Below are 16202 nucleotides of genomic sequence, written 5' to 3' on the forward strand. Positions count from 1 at the left end.
AATTCATAGTATACGTGTGTATAATCGTTGACATTATTATTACTATTTATAATACACATGTTCAATATAATGTTACAAAACATGCATTTAATAACATACATTCACTATTGTATGTTACCCCTATATATTTAGTAGACTTTTACACCTAACAAAAATTATATATTATAATGTTTGGGTTTGTATTTATTTAGTGTAATATAATATTAAAATTTATATATCAAAATCATAATAATTATCGGTTCCAGTTTCAGTTCGGTACCCATTGGTTTTTTACTATTTGATTTTAACGGGTTCGGTTCTTTATCAGTTCGGTTCTTGAAGACCCAATTTTAATGGGTCTAACATTTTAAGACCCACAGCTGCTATAAACGGTTCGGTTCAGTTTCAGTTAATCAGATACCCATGCACACGCTACACTCACAAAGAACAGTCTATACGTTTGTTTATTTCCAAGTCTTCAAAGAATTTCTTTCTTTCTGGCCGGCTTTATTTTACTAGTTCAGAGTCTAACATGGGCTTTGAAAGTTCCTGTGAATTAGATGGAAAATTCTTTTATGATCATTTTCATTTTCCAGCACAATTTACCTAATAAATAGGCATTCATAATCTATCGTTTTTTGTCAATAAAAAGCTTCAAATCCTTGTTCGTTACCATAAAGAAAAACAAAATATTCAAGATGGCCATGAGAAGATCACTTGCTTTAGCTCTTCTATGTCTTGTGGGCTTAGCCGTGCTGAATGTCTCCCAAGCCCAAGATTCACCACAAGACTACCTAAGTGTACATACTGCTGCTCGTGCCGAAGTTGGCGTTGAACCTATGACATGGGACGACGGGGTTGCTGCCTACGCTCAGAATTACGCGAATCAGATGGCTTCGAGCTGCAATCTAGTCCACTCCAGTGGACCTTATGGTGAAAACCTTGCATGGAGTAGTGACAGTAGTCTAACTGGCACAGCAGCAGTGAACATGTGGGTTGCGGAGAAACAAAATTATGACTACAACAGCATGTTGGAGTTATCCCTCACATGAGGAGAGAAACCGAGCCGAAAACGGGCTTAATTCGGCATCGCGAGAAGTCGAAGCCAGTGTGGCTTCGATAGAAGCGACTTCGCCGTCGAGCTCCAAGAATATTCTTTTTTTTCTTAAAATGAGTTGGCCATTTGGTTCAGCCTTCACCCGACTCACCAGAGGAGCGTAGCTTAAGTGTCATATTTTTTGGGCCCTTGCTACAAGACTTGCGAATTTTGGTTTTGGAGATAAAACCAAAAATCAAGGTTTTGGAAAACCTAACCTAAGAACCCAAATAAGTCGGAAGGATTGGAATCCGTGACTAAAACAAAGAGAGAACCTTTACGAGATACAACCCCGTGAAAGAGATAAGAGTGATCTAGTAAGGTGAGAGATGTTTGAGAGATTGTAATCTTCCTTCCCATTTTATTAAAAACCGCTTTGTGGAAGTAGGCATCATCAAACCACATAAATTTTGTGTGTGGTTTTGCTTTTAATAATTTTTACATTATTATCCGCATTGTTAATAGTTGTTTAGCGAAGTTGAAGGGCATGTTAGTATAGGTTGTAGTTGATATTTAGATTTTGTCCCGAGAGTCAGTGTGTTCATACAAGTTATCCGTGGTAGTGGGAACCGATTGGTATTGGTGTAATCCCCAACAAGTGGTATCGAGCCTTGGTTAGAATAGCCTAGGGTGTTATCCGAATCTTGGTCGGGCGTGTTTGACCAATTCCCCGAGAAGATTTGAGGTTAAATAACTTGTAGAGATGGACCATTCCGTGAACACTTTTGATGATGAGTCCGAATAGGAAGAACTACACCATCCTGAAAGCCAAGATGGAAGACTTTGCTATAATCGCAAGGACTTGGCACTTCCCATCGAGAATGAGGGAGTAAAACCGTAAAAAGACATATGAGGCCGAATGGAAAAAAGCTTGACGTAAAAGCTATCGGGTACATTCGACAATGGATAGACGATGTTGTCTTTCACCATGTGGCCTAAGAGACTACCTTCTTTCTATGGAAGAAACTCAAGACCTTTATGAGGAAGAAGCCCCGTGGAAACAAAGTGCTAGTCGTTAAGAAGTTTGCGCACCACGGCACCAAGAAGGTTCTTCAATGTCCGAAAGCATCTTAATGAAGTACGTAATATCATCAATCGATGCATTTGATGAAGATCAATTTGGGAGACGGTTGAGGCTTTGTTTCTATTAGGCTCTCTAACCGAAAAGTTGGGAGACATTAGCGGTTTCTCTATGGAGAAAGGATGGAATTGTTACCATGGAGATGGCTACCACGCCTTTGTTGAATGAGGAGACTAGAAGGAGTGCAGAAGCGCTCTTCTAACTTCGCAGGTCCTTTCACGCAGAAACGGGGAGAGGTCGGGCGAAAACCATCTCGCTCTGTGAGGTGATGACGTAAAATCTAGGGGTGAAGCTTTAGAACTCCTAAGGCGCAGAGGCAATGTTACTATCAGTGACACCAAAGGCCACTTCAGGGATATGAGTCTGCGAATAGGGATGAGAAGAATAACCGTGTATATGAAGACATGGTGCGAGGAACTAAACAAATCGAGATACTTGACCGCGACTAGTCGATGACCTAGTGGAATTGTGTCGATCAGGGTGTGTGTTTTGGTGACTATTACCTCATGTCGTCGATACGAGTGGGTGATAGATACGAGCATCCTATCACGCCACAATCCCATTGGGGATTCTTCACTACCTACGGTTGTGGTGAATATGGTGAAGTGAGGATGGGTAAATGCTATGTCTCAAAGATTATAGGCATTGGAGATGTTCATGTAGAAACCAATGTCGGCTACACCTTGACACTCAAGGATGTAAGACATGTCCCCGACATACGGTTAAGCCTAATTTGCTACCGGAAAATTAGATGATGATGGCTTTGTAAACTCGCTTTGGTAACGGGGTATGGAAACCGAAAGCGAGGTTCCATTGTAGCGGAAAAGAGGAAAGAAAACTTGCTCTCTTTACAAAACACGAGCTAGTTTGGTGAAAGAAGAATCTTAACGCGCGTAAGAAGAAAGCATCCGAATCGTGGGCAAAGAGATGATGGTCACACGGGCATAAAAGGGATGGAAGTTCTTGCTAAGCAAAAGGCCATGCCGCATTTAAAGGTACACATTTAAATACATGTACTCATTGTTTGGTAGGAAAGCAACACATGGTGTCTTTCCAAAGATTCCGCCTCACGTAAAGCGACATCGTCCCAATCTAGTGCAATAATGCACTTATGTGGTCCTATGAGAGTGAAGTCCCACCGGGAGTTCATACTTCTTGACATTCATTGATGATGGCCAAGAAAGATATGGGCCTATAGTCCTAAGACCAAGGATGAAGTACTTGGCGTGTTTTTGAGAAATTCCACAAAGATGGTGGAAAGAGAGACCGGAAGTTGTTGCAGTGTATTCGCCGGATAATGGGGGTGAGTACATTGGGCCATTTGAAGAGTATTGCCGTGAGTCATCCATTCGTCAATGAGCGCATCGCCCCCCAAGACACCGCAAATGTAATGGAATAGCAGAATGAACCGCACCATTGTAGAGGATAAGATAAGATGCATGCTATCTCACTCTAAGCTACCTAGAATCTCGGGTAGAAGCAATGCATACCGCATCATGTGATCAACCCGTCACCAAAGAAAGCCTCCGAATAGTGATTATCCCAGAGTATGGTCCGTAGATGTTGATTATGGATACTTCACAATTTGGGTGCGGGGCATTTGTGCATATTCCGGATGAGAGATTCAAGCTTGATGACAAAGCCAAGCAAAGTGCATTTTTCCATCTTATGGAGATGAAAAGTTTGGTTACAAACTCTATGATCCGATTAACAAGAAGGTAATCCAATCCCACCATGAAGTCGAGATGTTGTGTTCTTGGAAGACCAAACCATAGCAGACTTTGAGGAAGGTGAAAGCTACAAGCTTTCACCAATGATCTTGTTGATTGAAACCGAAAGTTCCCTACCGTGGAACGTCGCGGTCGGCATTGAGAATGCAGAGAACCATGAGTTTGAAGCTCATGATGAGAATCCTATTGCTCATGACGGGATAGAACCTATTGGTATAGAAGATGCGGATGAGATGCATGAACCACCACCGAGAAAGCAAGCAGAAGTGCAACCTCCCCGAGGCACCCTGCCAGATGGGGCAAGGAGGTCCGACAGGGAGAATAGCTTCAACTGTATCCACCACATAATGACGCATTTACTATCGGATGGTGGAGAACCTATGTACTATCAAGAGGCACTTCAAGGTACGCATAAAGAAAAGTGGTTGAAGGCCATGATGACGAGATGGATTCTTTGCATAAGAATCACACTTTACATGAAAGTTAGTTGAGAAACCCACAGGGAGAAAAAGTTCTCAAGAATAAGTGGATATACAAAGTCAAGCATGAGGAGAATAAATCCTCACCCAAGGCACAAAGCTCGCCTTTGTTGTGGGATGTTCGGTCAAAGGAAAGGGGATCGACTTTGATGAGATTTTCTCTCTCTTAGTGAAGATGACTTCTATCCGGGTGGTATTGGGTATGGGCCGCAAATATGAACCTAGAGGTTGAAATCAGCTAGATGTTAAGACAGATCTTTTCTTCATGGAGACCTTGAAGAAGATGTCTACATGGACCGACCCGTAGGGTTTGAGGTCAAAGGCAAGGAGGAGCACCTAGTATGCAAGCCGATAAAGAGAGCTTGTATGGGTTGAAAAAGCACCGGTGATTGGTACATAAAAGTTTGACTCTTTTATGGTGAAGCAAGGATACAAGAAGTCCGCCTCCGATCATCAGTTGCGTTTGTTCGAGATTTCCGGATTGGGATTTCATATAGTTATTCCAGATGTGGATGATATGTCGATAGTTGGCCCAAACATCAACAAGATATCCAAGCCAAAGAAAGACTTGAGTAAGTCCTTTGAGATGAAGGATCCGGTCAAGCAAAGCGATACTTGGGATCTTTCACTTTCGTGACAAAAGAGTGGGAAGTTGTGGCTTTCAAGAAAGCTACATTGGTAAGGTGTTGAAGAGATTCAACATGGATCAAATTATGTAACCGGTCGGTTATTGTCCGCTTTTTGGCCAGTTCCGCATGACCAAAGAGATGTGTCCTAAGGGTGAGCATGAGCAGAGTCGATGGAAAAGATTCCTTATGCATCCGCAGCGGGCGTTTTGATGTATGCCATGGTGTGTACTAGACCGGATATTGCTTTCGCCATTGGGGTGGTAAGCGATTTACATCAAAACCGGGTAAAGAACATTGGGAAGGTGTTAAGTGGATATTGAGATATCTCAAAGGCACTTCCAAATCATGTTTGTGCTTTGGTGGAAGTAAGCCCTTACTTGAAGGCTACAATTATATATGGCGGTGATGTTGACTCGATGAAGTCCACCTCCGGTTATCCGTTACTTTTGCGGGGAGCAATTTCTTGGCAATCTAAGTTGCAAAAGTGTGTTGCCCTCTCCACTACGTAGCCGAAGTATATTGCAGCCACCGAAAGTGTTGTAAAGAGTTGCTATGGATGAAGAGGTTCTTCACTAACCGGGCTAAAAAGCGTTTAATAAATTGTAGTTCTACGTGATGTTACCCCTATATATTTATCCACTTGAAAGCAAGAATCCGAAAATTCTAGATCCAAGCACATACATTTGGCGTTATCATTTATTAGAGAAGTAATATAGACAAGCATTTGTGTATCGAAAGATCCATACCGACAAGAACGGGTCGGATATGATGACCAAAGTCTTACCGAAAGGTAAGTTTGATGTTTGTCTTTATCACGGAATGGCGTGACACTCCTCCGCTTAATTTGGCAATTGCATTTTAAGCCCCCACCGCTCGAAAGGGAGATTGTTGAGTTATCCCTCACATGAGGAGGAGAAAACCGATACCGACGCAAACGCAAATTCTATATCGTTTGAAAGTCGAGGCCAAGTTTCTGATAGGCCGCCTTTCAAGCACAGAGTTCAAGAATATAGGGCATGGGCTTTAAGTTACTAGCGCCAGCTCTAACATGGGCTTTGAAAGCCTTGAATTAGCGACTTCTTTTATGAGTGATTTTCACTTTCCAGCATATTTTCGTGGGCCCTTAAACAAGCATTCGCGAATTTGGTTTTGGAGATAAAACCAAAAATCAAGGTTTTGGAAAACCTTAACCTAAAGAAAACCAAAATATTCAAGATTGGAATCCGACTAAAACAAAGAGAGAACCTTTACTATGATACAACCCCTTAGAAAGAGATAAAGAGTGATCTAGTAAGGTGAAGATTCACCAAGGAGAGATTGTAATCTTCCTTCCCATTTTATTAAGAACTGGCTCTTGTGGAAGTAGGCATCATTGACATGGGACGAAATCTTTGTGTTGTGGTTTGCTTTTAATTACTTTACATTATTATCCGAGCTGTTAATAGTTGTTTAGCCAGTTGGGCATGTTAGTATAGGTTGTAAACCTTATTTAGATTTTGTCCGGAGTTGAAGTGTGTTCATACAAGTTATCTGTGTAGTGGGGAACCGATTGGTATTGGTGTAATCCCCAACACAGCAACACTTGTAGCTCAGGAGCTGTGTGTGGACACTATACACAAGTAGTATGGCGCAACTCTGTTCGTCTTGGGTGTGCGAAGGTGATATGCAGCACCGGCGGGACCTTTATCATCTGCAGTTATGATCCCCCAGGAAATTTCGTAGGCGAAAAACCTTACTAGAGACGAGTAGACGACTCATTGATCTGGATTCTGGAATTAATGCAGTTCTTACCGAGAGAGTACAGCATATATACTATAGTAATAAAAGTTTGGCAGCGGATATGTAAATTTGTCACAGCTATTTGGGAGATCCATGCATAATGAAGTTCACGTACTATATATGTGTGTTTATTCAATTCCATCTTTCTAATGCATGTGAAAGATGGATAATGCACGTAGTCGAATGTTTTGTGTACTCTGTTGCTATATGTTTCGGAGCTCAATAAAGTTTACGATAGTACATGCTGCTATGTGAGTTTCTAGCTAGTTCAATTCGGATGAATAATTGAGACTATTCTTCCTTTGGTCTTGGTCTAAAATCCTTGATTTGCTACGTGCTAAAGAAGAATGACAGTTAAATCAAACAAACTCCCCTTCATAACGAATTAACGATCGACATTACCATTTTTCCCTTCTGAGAAAGAAAACTTCTTCTGTGAAAATAAAAACAGCTTGCAGATAAGGCAAAATAAGATTTCAGTTATCTCCAATATATTACTTGTATGCAATCTATTAATATTCTATGCTCTTTTCACATGTGCTCAGTGTTAAGGATAACATATGTGTATAAGTGCATCCTTAACACTCAGATCAATGTCTTGCTTATGAAATTGGATCGGCTATGCCACAGAGTTGTTTTGGAACTCGCTGCCTGTTTTGATTTTAATTCGGGTTCGGGTTCCCCACATTTTATAGAAGTGTTGGCGCCGTAGTCATAGTAATCTATCTCTTCGTCCACCCAACATCTCATAGCAGCAGCTGCATCTGCGAGACTGTGACTCCTTCACCTTGACCCCAATATATGTTCTTGTCGAGCAAAAACTGTAAGCTACAGATCTACCAAAACACTCTTGAGAAACTAACCTTTTGAATATCACCCCCTACAGAATTATGCACAAAATATCAAAGTAACGATGAATTGGTTTGTTTGAGATGTTGAGACTGAACCACTCTTTAGTTCGTTGGCTGCCTACATACCCAGAGGGATCAAGTCCCTGAAAGTCTACGGAGTATTAAGCTTTTAATGTGTTGCTGAAAACCCTTCAATATGTAACCACCCGAAAACCTAAAGAATCTATGGATTTTTATCCCTAGTTTTCAGGTGCATTGAATAGAGTCAAAACCTCCGGATTTTGTGGGATCCAGCTAGGCCTTGTTTTCAGCTGATTGCGGGCTTATAGCGAGGCTTGGCCCACATGTCATCCTCCGCCTAGCTACGAACCAGGGCTAAGCATGCAGATATGAAGGAGTCCAGTCTGGTTGTCATGTCCAGCGATCATGCCCAGCTGATCGATAGAGGCATTGTGCTACTGAGCATTCCATCGAGTTGGATGTCTCACTACGCAAATCGATCCAACGATGCCACAAATGAGGAGGATCAAATAATGTCATATGGACCATTTATGAGGGTCCACACAATTCTCACCATAAGGCCCGTGTTAATAAATCAATTCACAATCACCTGATCTTTTATAAGCGTAGTTCCGAGCGTAATTTTCTAAGGTTTATAGCGTAGTTCTTAGCGTAATTTTCTAAGGTTCTATTCCATCTCATTATCTCAATGGACCTACACCTCTATAGCATGAACACACCTACTAATGGGTTGTGTCCGCGTCACACCGAACACGAACATAGCATGAATGCGCGTCGGACGTGGTCAAGATGCGGTCAACTAAACTGGACACGGGTCAAGACACAGTCAATATGGTCAGGATGCGGATTTTGATCCAAAAAAATAAATCAAAATAATATTAAAAATTCAATTTTTTCATTATTTTATTTTGTTAAGACTTATGACATGTTTTTAAAGTTTGATTAGGAAATGTTAAATTTAATTTTGTAGTTTCACCCATTTTTCTGGTGTGTCTATAGCTTTTACTACTTGAAGGTGGGCCAATAAGCCCACCATGCACGTAAAAAGTAAGTACTGCTGATATCATTTCAAAATTTAGAAACAGATCAAATATTTTTATTGTTGCTATAACAAAAGGAAAAGACCACTAATTTATATACAGGGACCGACTCTCAAGGACAAATTCCTCGAAAAAGTAACTCTCAACACCACCCTTTTTTTTAATCACTCACAAGGACCGGGTAGATGAAAAGTCCCCCTAACCCAATATATATAATATGAACAATCATTTTTTTATACCTTTGACGCGAAATAAAAAACAGCTCAGGTAGATAAAAGATACCCCTGACCCAATATATATAATATGAACAATCATTGTTCATATACAAAACATGCGAACTCATTGTCCATACCTATTATAGTATAAACACTCATTGTTCATACCTATTGTAAAATATGAGCAATGATTGTTCATATCTACTAGAGTATGAACAAAGCGTGTTCATCTCTATTGGAGCTATGAACACTCATTGTTCATACCTTTAAGCAGCGATGAACCAGAAATGTTCATACCCCCAATTATGAATATGAGCCTCCCTTTATTTTTCTTTTATTGTATTTTACACTTTTTCTTAATAGAAATTAAACTTACCAAACAAAAAAAATATATTCATAGCTCATAACTATCAACAATCATTGTTCATAGCTCATGACTATGAACATTGATTGTTCATAATACAATATGGACTATAAACATTCATTGTTCATAGCTCATAACTATGAACAATGATTGTTCATAGTTCGGTACCTATAAACAATCATTGTTCATAGTCCAATTGTGGTATGAACAAAGAATGTTCATAGCTCATGACTATAAACAATCCTCGTTCATAGTCCAATTGTGGTATGAACAAAGAATGTTCATAGCTCATGACTATAAACAATCCTCGTTCATAGTCCAATTGTGGTATGAACTAAATTTACCTGATGATCAATTTCTCTATCAAATAGAAGATCTTCAACTAGAACACCCTGTATTTGTAAAATTTCATCTGACCAAGCGTTGCTCTTCAAAAAATATAAGAAATAACTATTAGTCAAAAAAGATATTTACTCAAAACAAATATGGACAATAAATGTTCATACCCAAAATAGATATGAACATTGATTGTTCATACCTACTTTAGGTATAAACATTTATATCTGTTTTGGGTATGAACATTGATTGTTTATACCCAAAACAGATATAAACAATAAATGTTTATACCCAAAACAGATATGAACAATATTTGTTCAACAGTAAAAAAATGAACAATATTAATCATTGTTCATATTTATTGGACTATGAAGAATCATTGTTCACACTTAACAATCATTGTTCATACCCCTATTGGACTATGAACAATCATTGTTCATACTGAACAATCATTGTCCGAGGACAGGATTTGCAGTTCAGAAAGGACTTGCGTCACAGCTTGTTGCACGCTTGTCCTAATTATTTGTAAAACTTGTTATCATTATAAATAAAATTTAAACTTAAAAACAACAACAAAACCAACATTTTCTTTTATTCGAAGAGAATATACTACAAAAAAAAAAAAAAAAAATTTTTTATTTGAAGAGTATATACTATAAATAAAAAAAAAAAAAAAAACAACAACAACAACAACAACAACAATATTTTCTTTTATTCGAAAAGTATATACTAAAAAAAAAAAAAAAAAAAAAACAACATCATCATTTTTCTTTTTTTTCGTAGATTATCCACTACAAAAACAAAAAAAAAAAAATAAAAATAAAACCCTATAAAAATAAGACAAATAAAAAACTCACAAAAGCAAAGCTAACTGAACTTATTCTGCTCAAATACAGTCGGGTGCACTACTCTAAATGCTCCAAACAACTTCCACTATTGAAGTTTGCGCCATCAATTCAAAATATACATGTTGGTCTAACTACCTTGTGAAACATTCATCCATATGTTCTACCTCATTACAAAGTCACGATCTTCATCAAGGAAATCTGAAGTTAAAAATCCCATCTTGAAAAATTAAGTTTTCACGCACATACCACGTAAGAGTGTTCAGACAAAAGCACATGTCTTATTTTATGTGCTTTCTCTTTCCTATTGTGTGATAACACGAGGAGGCTTGTAGAGTTAACCAGCATTGTTTCATTCCGTTCAGTTTCGACACAATTGCTTTCTTGGAACAACAATCTGTTAAGCTCCTTAAGTGATTGCAGATAGTTATGGACTACAACCTAATGACAGTTGGTTCTAACGAGTTTGTATTCAGGAGGATAGGATTTGCAGTTCAGAAAAGGACTTGCATACACAAAATTTTGTTGCACGCTTGTCCTAATTATTTGTAAAATTTGTTATCATTATAAATAAAATTTAAACTTAAAAACAACAAACAAAACCAACATTTTCTTTTATTCAAGAGAATATACTACAAAAAAAAAAATTTTTTCTTTATTTGAAGAGTATATACTATAAATAAAAAAAAAAAAAAAAAACAACAACAACAACAACAACAACAATTTTTTCTTTTATTCAAAATTCAAGATATAATATACTATAAAAAAAAAAAAAAAAAAAAAAACATCATCATTTTTTTTTTTTCTTAGATTATCCACTACAAAAAAAAAAAAAAAAAAAAAAAAAAAAAACCCTATAAAAAATAAGACAAATCAAAACTCACAAAAGCAAAGCTAACTCAACTTATTCTCGCTTCAAATACAAATAGCACACTACTCTAAAAGCTCCAAACAACTTCCACTATTGAAGTTTGCCATCAATTCAAAATATATACGTTGGTCTAACTACCTTGTGAAACATTCATCCATATGTTCTACCTCATTACAAAGTCACGATCTTCATCAAGGAAATCTGAAGTTAAAAATCCCATCTTGAAAAAATTAAGTTTTCACGCACATACCACGTAAGAGTGTTCAGACAAAAGCACATGTCTTATTTTATGTGCTTTCTTTTCCTATTTTGTGGTGATAACACGAGGAGGCTTTTAGAGTTAACCAAAGATTTGTTTCATTCCATTCAGTTTCAGACGACATTGTTGTTTCTTTCTTGGCAACAACTGCTAAGCTCCTTAAGTGATTGCAGATAGTTATGGACTACAACCTAATGACAGTTTGGTTCTAACGAAGTTTGTATTAAGGAGGATAGGATTTGCAGCTTCGAAAAGGACTTTGCATCCACAAATTTTGTTGCACGCTTTTCCTAATTATTTGTAAAACTTGTTATCATTATAAATAAAATTTCAACTTAAAAACAACAACAAAACCAACATTTTCTTTTATTCGAAGAGAATATACTACAAAAAAAAACATTTTCTTTTATTTGAAGAGTATATACTATAAATAAAAAAAAAAAAAAAAAAAAACAACAAAAACAACAAACAATTTTTTTTTTATTCAAAAAGTATATACTAAAAAAAAAAAAAAAAAAAAAAAAAAACAACAATCATTTTTTTTTTTTTCAGATTATCCACTACAAAAAAAAAAAAAAAATAAAATAAAAAAAAAAAACCTATAAAAATAAGACAAATAAAAACTCACAAAAAAAGCAAAGCTAATCAACTTATTCTCGCTTCAAATACAATAAAGCACACTACTCTAAATGCTCCAAACAACTTCCACTATTGAAGTTTGCCATCAATTCAAAATATACATGTTGGTCTAACTACCTTGTGAAACATTCATCCATATGTTCTACCTCATTACAAAGTCACGATCTTCATCAAGGAAATCTGAAGTTAAAAAATCCATCTTGAAAAATTAAGTTTTCACGCACATACCACGTAGAAGAGTGTTCGACAAAAAGCACATGTCTTATTTTATGTGCTTTCTTTTCCTATTTTGTGATAACACGAGGAGGCTTGTAGAGTTAACCAAAGATTGTTTCATTCCGCTTTCAGCCTTTAATCGTTGGTTTTTTGGCACAACAACTGCTAAGCTCCTTAAGTGATTGCAGATAGTTATGGACTACAACCTAATGACAAATGGTTCTAACGAAGTTTGTATTAAGGAGGATAGGATTTGCAGCTCAGAAAGGACTTTATACACAAAATTTTGTTGCACGCTTGTCCTAATTATTTGTAAAACTTGTTATCATTATAAATAAAATTTCAACTTAAAAAACAACAAAAAACCAACATTTTGTTTTATTCAAGAGAATATACAACAAAAAAAAAATTTTCTTTTATTTTATTTGAAGAGTATATATAAAAAAAAAAAAAAAAAAAAAAAACAAACAACAACAACAACAACAATATTTTATTTTATTCAAGAGTATATACTACAAAAAAAAAAAAAAAAAAAAAAAAAAAAAAAATTTTTTTTTTTTTTTTCAGATTATCCACTACAAAAAAAAAAAAAAAAAAAAAAAAAAATAAAACCCTATAAAAAAAAAGACAAATAAAAAACTCACAAAAGCAAAGCTAACTAACTTATTCTCGCTTCAAATACAAATCGTGTGCACTACTACTAAAAAGCTCCAAACAACTTCCACTATTGAAGTTTGCACCATCAATTCAAAATATACATGTTGGTCTAACTACCTTGTGAAACATTCATCCATATGTTCTACCTCATTACAAAGTCACGATCTTCATCTAGGAAATCTGAAGTTAAAAAATCCCATCTTGAAAAATTAAAGTTTTCACGACATACCACGTAAGAGTGTTCAAACAAAAAGCACATGTCTTATTTTATGTGCTTTCTTTTCTATTGTGTGATAACACGAGGAGGCTTTTAGAGTTAACCAAAGATTGTTTCATTCCGCTCAGGCCGACAATCAATTGGTTTCTTTTGAACAACAATCTGCTAAGCTCCTTAAGTGATTGCAGATAGTTATGGACTACAACCTAATGACAAATTGGTTCTAACGAAGTTTGTATTCGGAGGATAGGATTTGCAGCTCGAAAAGGACTTGCATCACAAATTTGTTGCACGCTTGTCCTAATTATTTGTAAAAAACTTGTTATCATTATAAATAAAATTTCAACTTAAAAACAACAACAAAAAACCAACATTTTTTTTTATTCAAGAGAATATACTACAAAAAAAAAAATTTTTTTTTTTATTTGAAGAGTATATACTATAAATAAAAAAAAAAAAAAAAATAACAACAACAACAACAACAACAATTTTTTTTATTCAAGAGTATATACTAAAAAAAAAAAAAAAAAAAAAAAAAAAAAACATCATTTTCATTTTTTTTTTTTAGATTATCCACTACAAAAAAAAAAAAAAAAAAAAAAAAAAAACCCTATAAAAAATAAGACAAATCAAAACTCACAAAAGCAAAGCTAACTCAACTTATTCTCGCTTCAAATACAAATCAAGCAAGCACTACTCTAAAAGCTCCAAACAACTTCCACTATTGAAGTTTTATGCCATCAATTCAAAATATACATGTTGGTCTAACTACCTTGTGAAACATTCATCCATATGTTCTACCTCATTACAAAGTCAATGATCTTCATCAAGGAAATCTGAAGTTAAAAATCCCATCTTGAAAAAATTAAGTTTTCACGACATACCACACGAAGAGTGTTCGCACAAAAGCACATGTCTTATTTTATGTGCTTTCTTTCCTATTGTGTGTGATAACACGAGGAGGCTTTTAGAGTTAACCAAAGATTGTTTCATTCCGCTCAGTTTCGACAATCGTTGGTTTCTTGGAACAACAATCATAAGCTCCTTAAGTGATTGCAGATAGTTATGGACTACAACCTAATGACAATTGGTTCTAACGAAGTTTGTATTCGGAGGATAGGATTTGCAGCTCGAAAGGACTTTAGGCCACAAATTTTGTTGCACGCTTGTCCTAATTATTTGTAAAAAATTTGTAATCATTATAAATAAAATTTCCAACTAAAAACAACAACAAAACCAACATTTTATTTTATTCAAGAGAATATACAACAAAAAAAATTTTCTTTTATTTGAAGAGTATATACTATAAATAAAAAAAAAAAAAAAAAAAACAACAACAACAACAACAACAACAACATTTTTTTATATAGAGTATATACTAAAAAAAAAAAAAAAAAAAAAAAAAAAAAAAAAAAAATTTTATTTTTTTCGTAGATTATCCACTACAAAAAAAAAAAAAAAAAAAAAAAATAAAACCCTATAAAAATAAGACAAATCAAAACTCACAAAAGCAAAGCTAACTGAACTTATTCTCGCTTCAAATAATACAAACTGCACTACTCTAAAAGCTCCAAACAACTTCCACTATTGAAGTTTGCGCCATCAATTTAAAATATACATGTTGGTCTAACTACCTTGTGAAACATTCATCCATATGTTCTACCTCATTACAAAGTCACGATCTTCATCAAGGAAATCTGAAGTTAAAAATCCCATCTTGAAAAAAAATTAAGTTTTCACGACATACCACCACGTAAGAGTGTTCGCATAAAAGCACATGTCTTATTTTATGTGCTTTCTTTCCTATTGTGTGATAACACGAGGAGGCTTTTAGTTAACCAAAGATTGTTTCATTCCGCTCAGTTTTGACATCGTTGGTTTTTTTTGCACAACAACTGCTAAGCTCCTTAAGTGATTGCAGATAGTTATGGACTACAACCTAATGACAGCTTGGTTCTAACGAAGTTTGTATTCGTGGAGGATAGGATTTGTAGCTCAGAAAAGGACTTAAGGCCACAAAATTGTTGCACGCTTGTCCTAATTATTTGTAAAATTTGTTATCATTATAAATAAAATTTCAACTTAAAAAAAACAACAACAAAACCAACATTTTGTTTTATTCAAGAGAATATACAACAAAAAAAAATTTTTTTTTATTTGAAGAGTATATACTATAAATAAAAAAAAAAAAAAAAAAAACAACAACAACAACAACAACAAAACATTTCAAGAAAGATATATACTAAAAAAAAAAAAAAAAAAAAAAAAAAAAAAAAAAAAAAAAAATTTTTTTTTTTTTTTTTTTATTATCCACTACAAAAAAAAAAAAAAAAAAAAAAAAAAAACCCTATAAAAATAAGACAAATCAAAAACTCACAAAAGCAAAGCTAACTGAACTTATTCTCGCTTCAAATACAAAAGCACTACTCTAAATGCTCCAAACAACTTCCACTTTGAAGTTTTTGCCATCAATTCAAAATATACATGTTGGTCTAACTACCTTGTGAAACATTCATCCATATGTTCTACCTCATTACAAAGTCAATGATCTTCATCAAGGAAATCTGAGTTAAAAATCCCATCTTGAAAAAATTAAGTTTTCACGACATACCACGTAAGAGTGTTCGCACAAAAAGCACATGTCTTATTTTATGTGCTTTCTTTTCCTATTGTGTGATAACACGAGGAGGCTTTTGTAGTTAACCAAAGATTGTTTCATTCCGCTCAGTTTCGACACACTTGTTTTTTGGAACAACAACTGTTAAGCTCCTTAAGTGATTGCAGAGATAGTTATGGACTACAACCTAATGACAAATTGGTTCTAACGAAGTTTGTATTCGGAGGGATAGGATTTGCAGCTCAGAAAGGACTTAAGCCACAACCTTTTGTTGACGCTTG

At 35.4% G+C, this 16202-nt stretch overlaps 1 protein-coding gene across 1 annotated transcript; it reads left to right on the plus strand.

Annotated features, from left to right (window-relative positions):
• The first annotated feature begins 600 nt into the window (after positions 1-600).
• Positions 601-7021, plus strand: LOC147478907 (pathogenesis-related protein 1C-like). Its single transcript, XM_086582384.1, has 2 exons — positions 601-1009; positions 6571-7021. Exons 1-2 carry the CDS (start codon positions 678-680, stop codon positions 6731-6733), a joined length of 495 nt encoding a protein of 164 aa, XP_086438510.1. The 5' UTR covers positions 601-677; the 3' UTR covers positions 6734-7021.
• The last annotated feature ends 9181 nt before the right edge of the window (positions 7022-16202 follow it).

The sequence above is a fragment of the Coptis chinensis genome, chromosome 9 (assembly GCF_015680905.1).
Source record: "Coptis chinensis isolate HL-2020 chromosome 9, ASM1568090v1, whole genome shotgun sequence".
NCBI classification, from domain to species: Eukaryota; Viridiplantae; Streptophyta; class Magnoliopsida; order Ranunculales; family Ranunculaceae; genus Coptis; species Coptis chinensis.